The sequence below is a fragment of the Salmo salar genome, chromosome 09, assembly GCF_965601325.2.
Source record: "Salmo salar chromosome 09, fSalSal1, whole genome shotgun sequence".
NCBI classification, from domain to species: Eukaryota; Metazoa; Chordata; class Actinopteri; order Salmoniformes; family Salmonidae; genus Salmo; species Salmo salar.
In genome coordinates, this window is record NC_138299.1 from 48,267,878 (window position 1) to 48,280,918 (window position 13,041).

Below are 13,041 nucleotides of genomic sequence, written 5' to 3' on the forward strand. Positions count from 1 at the left end.
TTATTAATCTAAAGAAGGATACGTTCTTATCCTTGAACCTGATCATTGTGTCCATGCTTTCCCCCCTGACCTCTGAACTCACTCCCCAGATGGTGAAAGTTGGACTGGTGGAACAGTCTTTAGCAACATCAGGTTAGTCATGAGGTGTGGGTTTTCACGTCAGTACAATAAAGTAACCAATGCGCTACAGCGTACCAACAACATGCCCGTTGTACGTACTACTCTCATGCCAACATTTGGATGTGATACTGTAGTTATAGGGCTGATTTCCTGAGCACCAATTAAACCTAATCCTGTGTATTTAATCTAGGTTTACTCTGTGTCCAGGCATCTGACCCCTAATCTTAATCTGTCAGTCTGGCACTTGTTGTAATTGTACCCTCTGTGTATTGTGTAGCCCGATGATGATAATCCCTGTGTATTTATCAGGTGACTCGGACGATGCAGCTCCCATGGCGACAACCCTCCTGTCCTCCACCCCTCCTCAGGTGTCCCCCGCCCTGAAGGAAGCCACGCCCACCCCTCCCTCCTCCCCCTCTGTCAACACAAGCTTCAGCTCATACAGGTACAGTTAACACACGGACACAACACCTGGTTCAGGTGTACAGTTAACACACGGACACAACACCTGGTTCAGGTGTACAGGTAACACACGGACACAACACCTGGTTCATGTGTACAGGTAACACACGGACACAACACCTGGTTCAGGTGTATAGTTAACACACGGACACAACACCTGGTTCAGGTGTACAGGTAACACACGGACACAACACCTGGTTCAGGTGTACAGGTAACACACGGACACAACACCTGGTTCAGGTGTACAGGTAACACACGGACACAACACCTGGTTCAGGTGTACAGGTACAGTTAACACACGGACACAACACCTGGTTCAGGTGTACAGTTAACACACGGACACAACACCTGGTTCAGGTGTACAGGTAACACACGGACACAACACCTGGTTCAGGTGTACAGGTAACACACGGACACAACACCTGGTTCAGGTGTACAGGTAACACACGGACTCAACACCTGGTTCAGGTGTACAGGTAACACACGGACACAACACCTGGTTCAGGTGTACAGGTAACACACGGACACAACACCTGGTTCAGGTGTACAGGTAACACACGGACACAACACCTGGTTCAGGTGTACAGGTAAGACATGGACACAACACCTGGTTCAGGTGTACAGGTAACACACGGACACAACACCTGGTTCAGGTGTACAGGTACAGTTAACACACGGACACAACACCTGGTTCAGGTGTACAGGTAACACACGGACACAACACCTGGTTCAGGTGTACAGGTACAGTTAACACACGGACACAACACCTGGTTCAGGTGTACAGGTAACACACGGACACAACACCTGGTTCAGGTGTACAGGTAACACACGGACACAAAACCTGGTTCAGGTGTACAGGTAACACACGGACACAACACCTGGTTCAGGTGTACAGTTAACACACGGACACAACACCTGGTTCAGGTGTACAGGTAACACACGGACACAACACCTGGTTCAGGTGTACAGGTAACACACGGACACAACACCTGGTTCAGGTGTACAGGTACAGTTAACACACGGACACAACACCTGGTTCAGGTGTACAGGTAACACACGGACACAACACCTGGTTCAGGTGTACAGGCGTAACACACGGACACAACACCTGGTTCAGCGCATCAGGTACAGCTAACACACGGACACAACACCTGGTTCAGGTGTACAGGTAACACACGGACACAACACCTGGTTCAGGTGTACAGGTAACACACGGACACAACACCTGGTTCAGGTGTACAGGTACAGTTAACACACGGACACAACACCTGGTTCAGGTCATACAGGTACAGGTAACACACGGACACAACACCTGGTTCAGGTGTACAGGTAACACACGGACACAACACCTGGTTCAGGTGTACAGGTAACACACGGACACAACACCTGGTTCAGGTGTACAGCTAACACACGGACACAACACCTGGTTCAGGTGTACAGCTAACACACGGACACAACACCTGGTTCAGGTGTACAGCTAACACACGGACACAACACCTGGTTCAGGTGTACAGGTAACACACGGACACAACACCTGGTTCAGGTGTACAGCGTAACACACGGACACAACACCTGGTTCAGGTGTACAGGTAACACACGGACACAACACCTGGTTCAGGTGTACAGGTAACACACGGACACAACACCTGGTTCAGGTGTACAGGTAACACACGGACACAACACCTGGTTCAGGTGTACAGGTAACACACGGACACAACACCTGGTTCAGGTGTACAGCTAACACACGGACACAACACCTGGTTCAGGTGTACAGGTAACACACGGACACAACACCTGGTTCAGGTGTACAGGTACAGTTAACACACGGACACAACACCTGGTTCAGGTGTACAGGTAACACACGGACACAACACCTGGTTAAGGTGTACAGGTAACACACGGACACAACACCTGGTTCAGGTGTACAGCTAACACACGGACACAACACCTGGTTCAGGTGTACAGCTAACACACGGACACAACACCTGGTTCAGGTGTACAGGTAACACACGGACACAACACATGGTTCAGGTGTACAGCTAACACACGGACACAACACCTGGTTCAGGTGTACAGGTACAGTTAACACACGGACACAACACCTGGTTCAGGTGTACAGGTAACACACGGACACAACACCTGGTTCAGGTGTACAGGTAACACACGGACACAACACCTGGTTCAGGTGTACAGCTAACACACGGACACAACACCTGGTTCAGGTGTACAGGTAACACACGGACACAACACCTGGTTCAGGTGTACAGCTAACACACGGACACAACACCTGGTTCAGGTGTACAGGTAACACACGGACACAACACCTGGTTCAGGTGTACAGCTAACACACGGACACAACACCTGGTTCAGGTGTACAGGTACAGTTAACACACGGACACAACACCTGGTTCAGGTGTACAGGTACAGTTAACACACGGACACAACACCTGGTTGAGGTGTACAGCTAACACACGGACACAACACCTGGTTCAGGTGTACAGCTAACACACGGACACAACACCTGGTTCAGGTGTACAGCTAACACACGGACACAACACCTGGTTCAGGTGTACAGGTACAGCTAACACACGGACACAACACCTGGTTCAGGTGTACAGCTAACACACGGACACAACACCTGGTTCAGGTGTACAGCTTACACACGGACACAACACCTGGTTCAGGTGTACAGCTAACACACGGACACAACACCTGGTTCAGGTGTACAGCTAACACAACACCTGGTTCAGGTGTACAGCTAACACACGGACACAACACCTGGTTCAGGTGTACAGGTACAGCTAACACACGGACACAACACCTGGTTCAGGTGTACAGGTACAGGTAACACACGGACACAACACCTGGTTCAGGTGTACAGCTAACACACGGACACAACACCTGGTTCAGGTGTACAGCTAACACACGGACACAACACCTGGTTCAGGTGTACAGCTAACACACGGACACAACACCTGGTTCAGGTGTACAGGTAACACACGGACACAACACCTGGTTCAGGTGTACAGCTAACACTCGGACACAACACCTGGTTCAGGTGTACAGGTACAGGTAACACACGGACACAACACCTGGTTCAGGTGTACAGGTACAGCTAACACACGGACACAACACCTGGTTCAGGTGTACAGGTACACCATCACGACTCCTTCTAGAAGAGTAGAGAAGATGACTGTCTGGGGGTTGAATAGACTGATTATGGCTTCCATATTGTTCATTTAGCTAACATTTGATTTTCTACCTTTTCATCTCGTACTATTCTCCTCATGTCTCTCTTTCTCTGCTGGGTATTGTAGTTCTCCCCAGGGGGAGCTGATGGGACTACAGGTGGACTACTGGGTGGCTCCCTCCCCGGCTGACAGGAAGAGAGACGTGGAGAAAAGGGACTCGTCTTCCTCTAAGAACACTCTGAAATGTACGTTCCGCTCACTGCAGGTCAGCAGGCTCCCCCAGGCCGGGGCCCAGCCACAGCCCGCCATGTCCATGACTGTGGTCATGAAGGAGAAGAACAAGAAGGGTGAGGGCACATAAAATGGTTATATTGTATCTTTATGAATGAGTCCTGGGGTTGACTCGTAGCACTCCTTATGAAGGTCCGCTGCACTAAGACACACTAGTGTAGAGTCTCTCTGTAACACTCCCTTTTAATGAATGGACTCACTCCTGTATATATTCTAATCCTGATAGTAAAGCTATAGGAAAGACATAAATGAAATCACAATTATCTTGAAATGTAAAGCCTAAATCCTAAAACTTGACTTTAGGCCAAATCCTAACTTTTCGAAAAACAACGTTTATTGTGATGATTAGCATTCACATCTTAAAGTCAGGAATCATGACTCTTCTGTTCTCTCTATCCTTCTCAGTAATATTCCTGCCAAAGAAGACTAAAGACAAGGATGTGGAGTCTAAGAGCCAGGTGATCGATGGCATCAGTCGACTGATCTGCACTGCCAAGCACCAGCAGACCATGCTGAGGGGTAAGACTCCTTATCGCTGGACACAAAGACAACCAAATGTCTTGTTACATTAGCATGTCTGTGTTTTCATCGGTCTCCTTTTAGACCACCTTGTCTTTAACAGATGCTGACAGGTCTTATCTGATCCAGCTATTACATAGATAACCCATGAACTAGGCTTAGTGTAACAACTTGTAATTGTAAAAGGTTCTGTGATTCGGGATTATTTCTAGATCAGTTTTTTTTGTCTATTTTTTTCTTCCAGTGCTGATTGACGGCGTGGAGTGGAATGACGTCAAGTTTTTCCAGTTGGCAGCACAGTGGTCGTCACACGTCAAACATTTCCCCATCGGGATCTTTGGACACAGTAAAGGGCCTTACTAACAAGCGATGCGTTACCATAGTAGCGGCCTCGTTACCATAGAGACTCATCTGGAAACAGAGGACAACGGCCCCTCCCTCATGTGCCAATAGCTTTTATAATAGCCAACCCCCCTCCCGCACATCTTAGACTGGTCCCAGATCTATCTGTGCTCTTTCCAACTCTTATGGTCATTGTCAAGCCAAACGTTGGCAAGGCAGCACAAACAGATCTGGGACCAGGCTACACACATCTGCAAACCTCACTGTCTTAATTTAAGCCCCAGATTTACCTATTGTTTATACTTCTGTGTTTGTTGTTGTGTTTATTATAAAAGTTCCCAAGGCATTGCTGTCATAAGGAGATTTGATTCTCACCAAGCTTTTTTTTTAAATCCTGCTGATTTTCTATAGACTTTTGAAGAAGAAAAAGACGAGTGGAAACCTAATTAAATAAATTGTTTGAAAAACTCCTAGCTAGTGATGCGTAACATTTCGGCACCCTCTCTTTGCTTTTTTTTTTAATGTGGCAAAGATAGATTGTTTCAAACACTTTGCCAGGCACAATTTAACAAGATAACTTTGTGACCAAAAGGCCCTGAAACGATGGAAGATGGACAACACATAAAAATTATGACTTATCTTCTCATCCTTGGAGGAAGTGGTCTGAATCCTGGACTGAAACCATTCTAGCATACCCCGAGTCCTGGGGTGTATTCATTAGGAACCAAACATAATGGAAAACCGGAAAAGAACCTACCTGAATTTGTCCAAAATAAAACTATTTCGTTGCTAAACGTTTTCCCGTTGCACTGCGGTTTGCTACACTGTGCACTAATGAATACTCCCCCTAAGGACAGTGGCTCCTGTTGTTGTAGTAGGCCACTGAGACCCTCTGTACTCATCGGAAGAAGACTGACATGTACAATAGACTTACTGTAGCCTGAAATCCAGACCTGTTCTGTGCTATTATTCCACTCTTTTTTAACTCTGTGTCATATGTTTGGCAATGACAAGGAGTGGAATGATGGCACAAACAGACTGATACCCAGGCTACAATATACTGTATATGTCCTGTACATCCAATGAATTATATGTAAACACAACTCATAATTGAGATGGAACTGACCCTGCACTATCTAATGGTTAGTGCATCTCTCTCTCTCTCTCTCTCTCTCTCTCTCTCTCTCTCTCTCTCTCTCTCTCACCCTCTTTTTCACCTTCCCTTCTTTTGAAAGGGAGCAATGGGTGCGCCACCAGCTGAGAATATCTGATAACATATCCCGTCCTCCTTTATCATCTCTCCCTCGTCTGTCCCGTCCTTGTACCCTTTCTTTTTATCTCACAGCAACCACACATCTTCTAGGCAGAATACTAGACAGACTGCAGCTCACTCATTACCTGCTCCCAGAGCCATGTGTGTTTAGAGAGTTGGGACATTGACGTTTCTGCATTGACACATTTTACATGACACGTCAACGTTCTATAGCAGCCATGTTAGCTCCCGATTAACGTTACCTACGGAATATTTAAATAATGCTATTCAACTGAATATGTAGGATTAGAATAATATTCCAAATTGTAAAAGCCCAGCTTCTCTAAATGCAGTACATTCGGGAAAGTATTCAGACCTCTTGACTTTTTCCACATTTTGTTATGTTACAGCCTTATTCCTTCAATCTCACGACTTGGTTTTTGCTCTGACATGCACTGTCAACTGTGGGACCTTATATAGACAGGTGTGTGTCTTTCTAAATTATGTCCAATCAATTGAATTTACCACAGGTGGACTCCAATCAAGTTGTAGAAACATCTCAAGGATGATCAATGGAAACAGGATTCATCTGAGCTCAGTTTAGAGTATTATAGCAAAGGGTCTAAATACTTATTTACATAAGGTATCTGTTTTATATAAATTAGCAAACATTTATAAAAAAATTTAAAAAACGGTTTTCGCTTTGTCATTATGGGGTATTGTGTGTAGATTGCTGAGGATTTGTATTTATTTAATCAATTTCAGAATAAGGCTGTAACGTAACAAAATGTGGGAAAAGTCAAGGGGTCTGAATACTTTCCGAAGGCACTGTATATGACTCTGTTTAGTTTGCTACTTACCTGCGCCTTATGATAATCTACTACTACTACTACTACTACTACTACTACTACTTCATGAAGATGGGATGGGACAACGTGACCTTGTCCAATAAGAAACTTGTTCGCAACGGTGTACCACTAATGAATAGACCACTGATGCCAACTAGCTGTAGCTCACAAAAGGCACATAGACAGGCATTGTAATCTGTCATATTTCTGAGCTGAACAGACATAAATAAAAAAATAGTATCGCTAATTTAAATGTGTGCATTAAAGCCATACAATAAAACTGCACTGCATTGTTGTATAAGATCAGATCGTCCTTATTTTTGCTTGATCTCTCAGATTCCACTCTGTTAAACACTGGTGCTATTTCAATACTCATTTAAAAACAGTTTCTAAAAACAACCAGGCACAACTAATATTACACAAGTTAGAGAAACTTTCAACTGTAGCAACCAAATGACTCCTTATTTATTGAAGTATCATCAACCAAATCCTTGTCAAAATGTTACTAGTTATTTCAATCCTTGGTGATATTTGATCATAACACTATGAAATACATTATAGCCTACTGTTATAGTAGCTATTTCATTGTGTGCCTAAAATGTAAACATTACCAAGATTATTTCTTCTTGACGTACAGAAGTACCCCCCCCCCCCCCCCCGTTTTGATACGTCGATGAAATAGTTACCGAGGCTTGAAAGTGTGACCGTAATAAACTAAACTAAATAACTTTTTAGTAGGTTGATGCCAGGTACCCATTCTTGCCAAGTTGAGGTTCTCTGCCTACCCACCCCTACACGGTATACCAAGAGGAGAAATGTATTATTCCAAATAATCTACAACTCCTATGGTATACAGTTGTTACGTCCCAATTATCTCACTCCTTCCTCCTGAAGTGCGCACTCATTCACTACTCCCCACAAATCTAAAGGCGTTGGATTGGTGGAGGCATGGGTCGTTAGAGGGAGTTTACATATGCCAGTAATTTCCTTTCCAATTTTATGAATGGAAGTGAACAAGTGCACATTTCTGGAGAAAGGAGATATTGGGACGCACGCCATGCTCCCTCACAGCGGGGTAAATCATTTGCTTTGTTGAACTGGCAACACTTGTATTTCTTTCTTTGGGCAAAAAGTTGTGTTATAAATATGGTCCTGTTTATCTTGGGGAAAATGGATTGTAATGAATGGAAGGTTCCCCTATTAAAATATTGAATTGTTTTTTTTTTTTTAAGACTACCACTGTAATCCCAATGTCGGGAATAAAAAACTAGACTAAAATGTGTGCTTTTGATTTACTTATTTAAATGTGATATGAATCTTGTTTTTTTGCTGCAAATTCAATTGACAGTAATGTTTAATTTATTATGAGGGTAAGCCAACTTTGCCAAATGTGATATCATTAAAAAAGAAAGTGCAGTGTATGGTTCAAGTGACGAATTATATAGGTTTATTATTTGGGAGGAATTCTCCCTGATATTAAAGATAAGATCCTATGCTTCGAAAAATGTTTAATGTCACATTTTAAGAATATAAATTGTATAGGCGGGGTTTATGACTAACTAGTGACGACTGGTAACTAGTGACGACTGGTAACTATATAGGCGTATTATTTGGGAGGCAAATTTGTAAAAGCTGTCTAATTGTCTTGAATGGTTCAGCTGGTTTGGGACGTCCTGAGGGCCGGTTCTAGGATCTTGAAGTGGGCAGAATTCCATTAGTAGAAACCAACACTGTTCTCAGGACAAGCCTGGTTGTAGCAATTGTAGATGTGTTCGAGTCGTCAGGGACAAATTTGGCATTTTAACTACCCATAAAAAATGTTCCTATTTCTAACCTGCTACGAAAATGTACTTCTGTTAGTCGAAACCGGCAGACCTGCCCTGAGAGCAGTGAGTAGCCACTAATGCGAGATATTGACTATCGTAAAAGTTAATGAAAACAAATGTGCTTGTGTCTTCATTTAAGGTTAGGCTAGCCCCAATATGTACTCTTTACTTCAAGATTTTTGGCAATGAGGTTCCTTTATCTACCCCCACAGTCAGATTAACTCATGGATAGCATTTTTATGCCTCTATGTGCGGTTTGAAGGAAGGAAGTTGCTAACTAGTGTTAGCGCAATGACTGAAAGTCTATGGGTATCTGAGACCTCGTCATAGTGCTAACGCTAGTTAGCATTGGCTCAAGAAACTACCTCTTAACTTCCTTCATACCCGACAGGAAGTAGATTCAGGTCCAAGGACCACATGTTATTTTCAGATGTAGACTGGCTCTGGCATCCCAAACACTTTATCGAAACATTAATCGATTCTTAATTGCGATACGGTTCTAGAAACAACGTCCTTTTTACTTTCATATCACATCAAAATAATTTCACAAATACAAAATATACACTTAGTGTTTTATTAACCAGCTTTATCACAGCTGCAGCCGACAACACGTTTTTCTTGGCGGCCTGTTACTACACACAGGTGTTTGGGAGCATGCTAATTAACACAGCTGGTCCCTCTGTAACATAAAGATGAGGCCGTGTGGGAACCCGATAAAGGTGTTTATCAATTTACCCTTTTTTAAAATTTTTTAATGATTTCTCCCAGATATGAAAGATAAGATCCTATGCTTCGAAAAATGTTTAATGTCACATTTTAAGAATATAAATTGTATAAGCGGGTTTATGACTAACTAGTGGCGGACTGGTAACTAACTAGTGGCGGACTGGTAACTAACTAGTGGCGGACTGGTAACTAACTAGTGGCGGACTGGTAACTAACTAGTGGCGGACTGGTAACTAGTGGCGACTGGAGAGGAGCGGAACAGGAAGCGACTGGGACTACACGGAAAAGGCACTGCTACTACATCAACAGCATTACGATCGGGGGATATCTCCCTTCTCCATAACGTAGGTTAGAGACGGACAGATTGCAAATATGAACTTGGAAACATGTACAATTTGGGGTTGAATGAAGCGCACAAATATTGGCTAAATGTAAAGTGCACAAGTTGGTGAGGAATCGCAAGCTATCTTTCTGCTGTGTTTTAGCTAACCAGGCTAGCTAGCTAGCTAACGGCTCCAGGGGCGAAATGAAGGAGGTGAAGGGTTGCGGTATGCGGTCCTCTGTGGGCTTTCTGTCTCAGAGAAGGCTTTTTGGCAACCCGCTGATGAAGGAAGAGTTTCAGAGACTCCGGTTGGCAGGATGCACAAGCCTTTACCAGAAGGATATGCTGGGACATTTCGGGTGTGTAAACGCCATAGAGTTTTCTAACAACGGAGGAGAATACCTTGTGTCCGGTAAGTTGTTGAATTGACCATCACTAGTTATGGAAGTTGCTAGCCGAGAAGCTAGTGGTGTTTGACAGATTCCAACTAGCTACCACGTCAGATATCAAGCATAGTTGGTTAGGACGGCGAATATACACTTTTTTTTGCACCCTATTCATCTATTGTCAACATGCAAATGGTCAATTATGAACCAGGAAAAAGGACTGGTATGTACAGGCCAAGCCTGCATGTGTAAAACTGACAATCATTTTGGCTAACTAGCAAATAAAACCTAACCGTTAGCATGTTATCCAGCTGATAAGCTAACGTTACCACAACATGACTGTAGCAGCTAGTCAGCTACACTACGTTCCTGCTACTAACTTTGATTATAGGGTTGATTCTCACCAAACTGACACTTGACCCCCCAAAATATACTGTTTCCACCATAATTACTCTTCCAAAGCTAAGATTAGCATCTGTATTTATATATTTCATAATTGTTTATTGATCAGATTTTATACGTTTTACCTCAACTATCATTGTAAAAATTCTCATCACTCAAATAATGATAAAGCCTAACACAACATTGAAAACGAATTTATTTACAATTAATGACAATTTATTTTGTAATTTCTCATTACTGCAATAATTAGTTGTGTACACATGCTATTTTTATGTACACGTATTTGGATAAATAAAAAAGCATGTTAACACCGTACCCAAATATATTTTGTCCCCCCTACACCAAACGCGATCACGACACGCAGGTTGAAATATCAATATAGACGCAACATTTAAAGTGTTGGTCCCGTGTTTCATGAGCTGAAATAAAAGATCCTTGAAATTTTGTGCCCAAATTTGTTTACATCCCTGTTAGTGAGCATTTCTCCTATGTCAAGAGAATCCATCCACCTGACAGGTGTTGCGTATCAAGAAGCTGATTAAACAGCATGATCATTACACTGGTGCTGGGGACAATAAAAGGAGAATTTAAAATGTGCAAGTTTGTCACACAACAATGCCACAGATGTCTCAAGTTGAGGGAGCGTGCAGTTGGCATGCTGACTGTAGGAATGTACACTAGAGCTGTTGCCAGAGAATTTATTGTTCATTTCTCTACAATAAGACGCCTCCAACGACGTTTTAGAGAATTTGGCACGTCCAACCGGCCTCACAACCTAGACCATGTGTAACCACGCCAGCCCAGGACCTCCACATCCGGCTTATTCGTCTGCAGGATCGTCTGAGGACGGAGAGCGTGGGGTGCTGAGGAGTATTTCTGTCTGTAAAAAAGCCTTTTTGTGGGGAAAAACTAATTATGATTGGCTGGGCTTGCCTCCCCAGTAGGTGGATCTGGCTCCCAAGTGGGTAGGCCTATGCCCTCCTAGACACACCCATGGCTGCGCCCCTGCCCAGTTGTGAAATCCATAGATTAGGGCCTAATGACTTTATATAAATTGACTGATTTCTGTAACTCGGTAAAATCTTTGAAATAGTTGCATGTTGTGTTTTTATAGATTTGTTCAGTGTGTATATACAGTGCATTTGGAAAGTATTCAGACCCCTTGACTTTTTACACATTTTGTTACGTTACAGCCTTATTCTAAAATGGATTCAATAAATGGTTTTCCTTATCAATCTACACACAAAGCGAAAACAGGTTTTTAGAAATGTTTAGCAAATTTATAAGAAATTAAAAACAGATACATTATTTACATAAGTATTCAGACCCTTCGTGAAGGTCAGTCAATTTGAAAAATTTCAAGAACTTTGGAAGTTAAAGTGCAGTTGCAAAAACCATCAAGCGTTATGAAACTGGCTCTCATGAGGACCGCCACAGGAAAGGAAGACCCAGAGTTACCTCTGCTTCAGAGGATAAGTTCATTAGTTACCAGCTTCAGAAATCGGCAATTAACTGCACCTCAGATTGCAGCCCAAATAAATGCTTCAGAGTTCAAGTAACAGACACATCTCAACGTCAACTGTTCAGAGGAGAGTGTGTTTCTCTACTGGTGGGCCTTGCAAGAGTAATAACCCAGACCAAACCATACGTTTGTTTTTACTGGTTTTGTTTACTGCGGATGTGTCTTCCCTATCTACAGGAGGGGATGACCGCAGAGTGCTGCTGTGGGATATGGAGAGAGTGCTCCATGCTCGCTCGGCCAAGCCTCTCATACTGAAGGGTGAACACCTCTCCAACATCTTCTGCCTGGCCTTCGACAGCACCAACAAGAGGGTGTTCTCTGGGGGTAAGACGAAATAAAATGATCAGTTTGTTTAGTTCTCAAAATGCATACTACTGTGCTCTGAGCACGGGATGGTCGGAGTAAGTCCAAATCAAAGTATGCAAAATGGACCACGAAAGGCACTTCTCGGATGCGTACTCCATTTGTACATATTTTGAAGCATGCATCTATTCAAGCTTCAACGGAAAGTATGCACAGAAATATGACGCAGCCACATAAAATAAAGAAAAACAACGCAACATTTCTTGAAATCAATGGCGGCCATTATTTGAGCTGAAGTGAGAGAGAATAAACTCAGAATAGTTGCCCATTCACATCTCCATATTTTGTCTGACTCAAATATTTTAGCTTACTACGTTAATAAGCACATACTGTGTTCATTTTTGGCACGTTTACCTGCCTACAATGCCAACTGTAGTGTGCGTAGATCGCAAGTCAATAGAGCTAACTGGCTAGCTACTACTGTTACTGTTAGCTAGTTAGCCACGTATAAGTGGTAGCTAGCTACTAC

At 43.3% G+C, this 13,041-nt stretch overlaps 2 protein-coding genes across 5 annotated transcripts in view; both read left to right on the forward strand.

The window, feature by feature from the left end:
* LOC106611463 (phosphofurin acidic cluster sorting protein 2) overlaps positions 1 to 8,444 on the forward strand; it is a 127,134-nt gene extending 118,690 nt beyond the window's left edge. For all 3 annotated transcript variants that reach the window (XM_014211677.3, XM_014211678.3, XM_045723735.2), the window contains 5 exons: positions 90 to 132; positions 430 to 565; positions 3,900 to 4,120; positions 4,470 to 4,583; positions 4,828 to 8,444. In XM_014211677.3, the coding sequence (XP_014067152.1) occupies positions 90 to 132; positions 430 to 565; positions 3,900 to 4,120; positions 4,470 to 4,583; positions 4,828 to 4,946 (633 nt within the window). In that variant the 3' untranslated portion in view covers positions 4,947 to 8,444. The remainder of the gene's footprint in view (positions 1 to 89; positions 133 to 429; positions 566 to 3,899; positions 4,121 to 4,469; positions 4,584 to 4,827) is intronic.
* Positions 8,445 to 9,767: 1,323 nt separating this feature from the next.
* Positions 9,768 to 13,041, forward strand: part of LOC106611461 (DDB1- and CUL4-associated factor 5) — a 75,911-nt gene continuing 72,637 nt past the window's right edge. Inside the window, exons 1-2 of one of the 2 annotated variants that reach the window (XM_082955815.1) lie at positions 9,768 to 10,311; positions 12,387 to 12,533. In XM_082955815.1, the coding sequence (XP_082811941.1) occupies positions 10,104 to 10,311; positions 12,387 to 12,533 (355 nt within the window). In that variant the 5' untranslated portion in view covers positions 9,768 to 10,103. The remainder of the gene's footprint in view (positions 10,312 to 12,386; positions 12,534 to 13,041) is intronic. The other variant, XM_014211675.3, reaches the window with a different exon arrangement.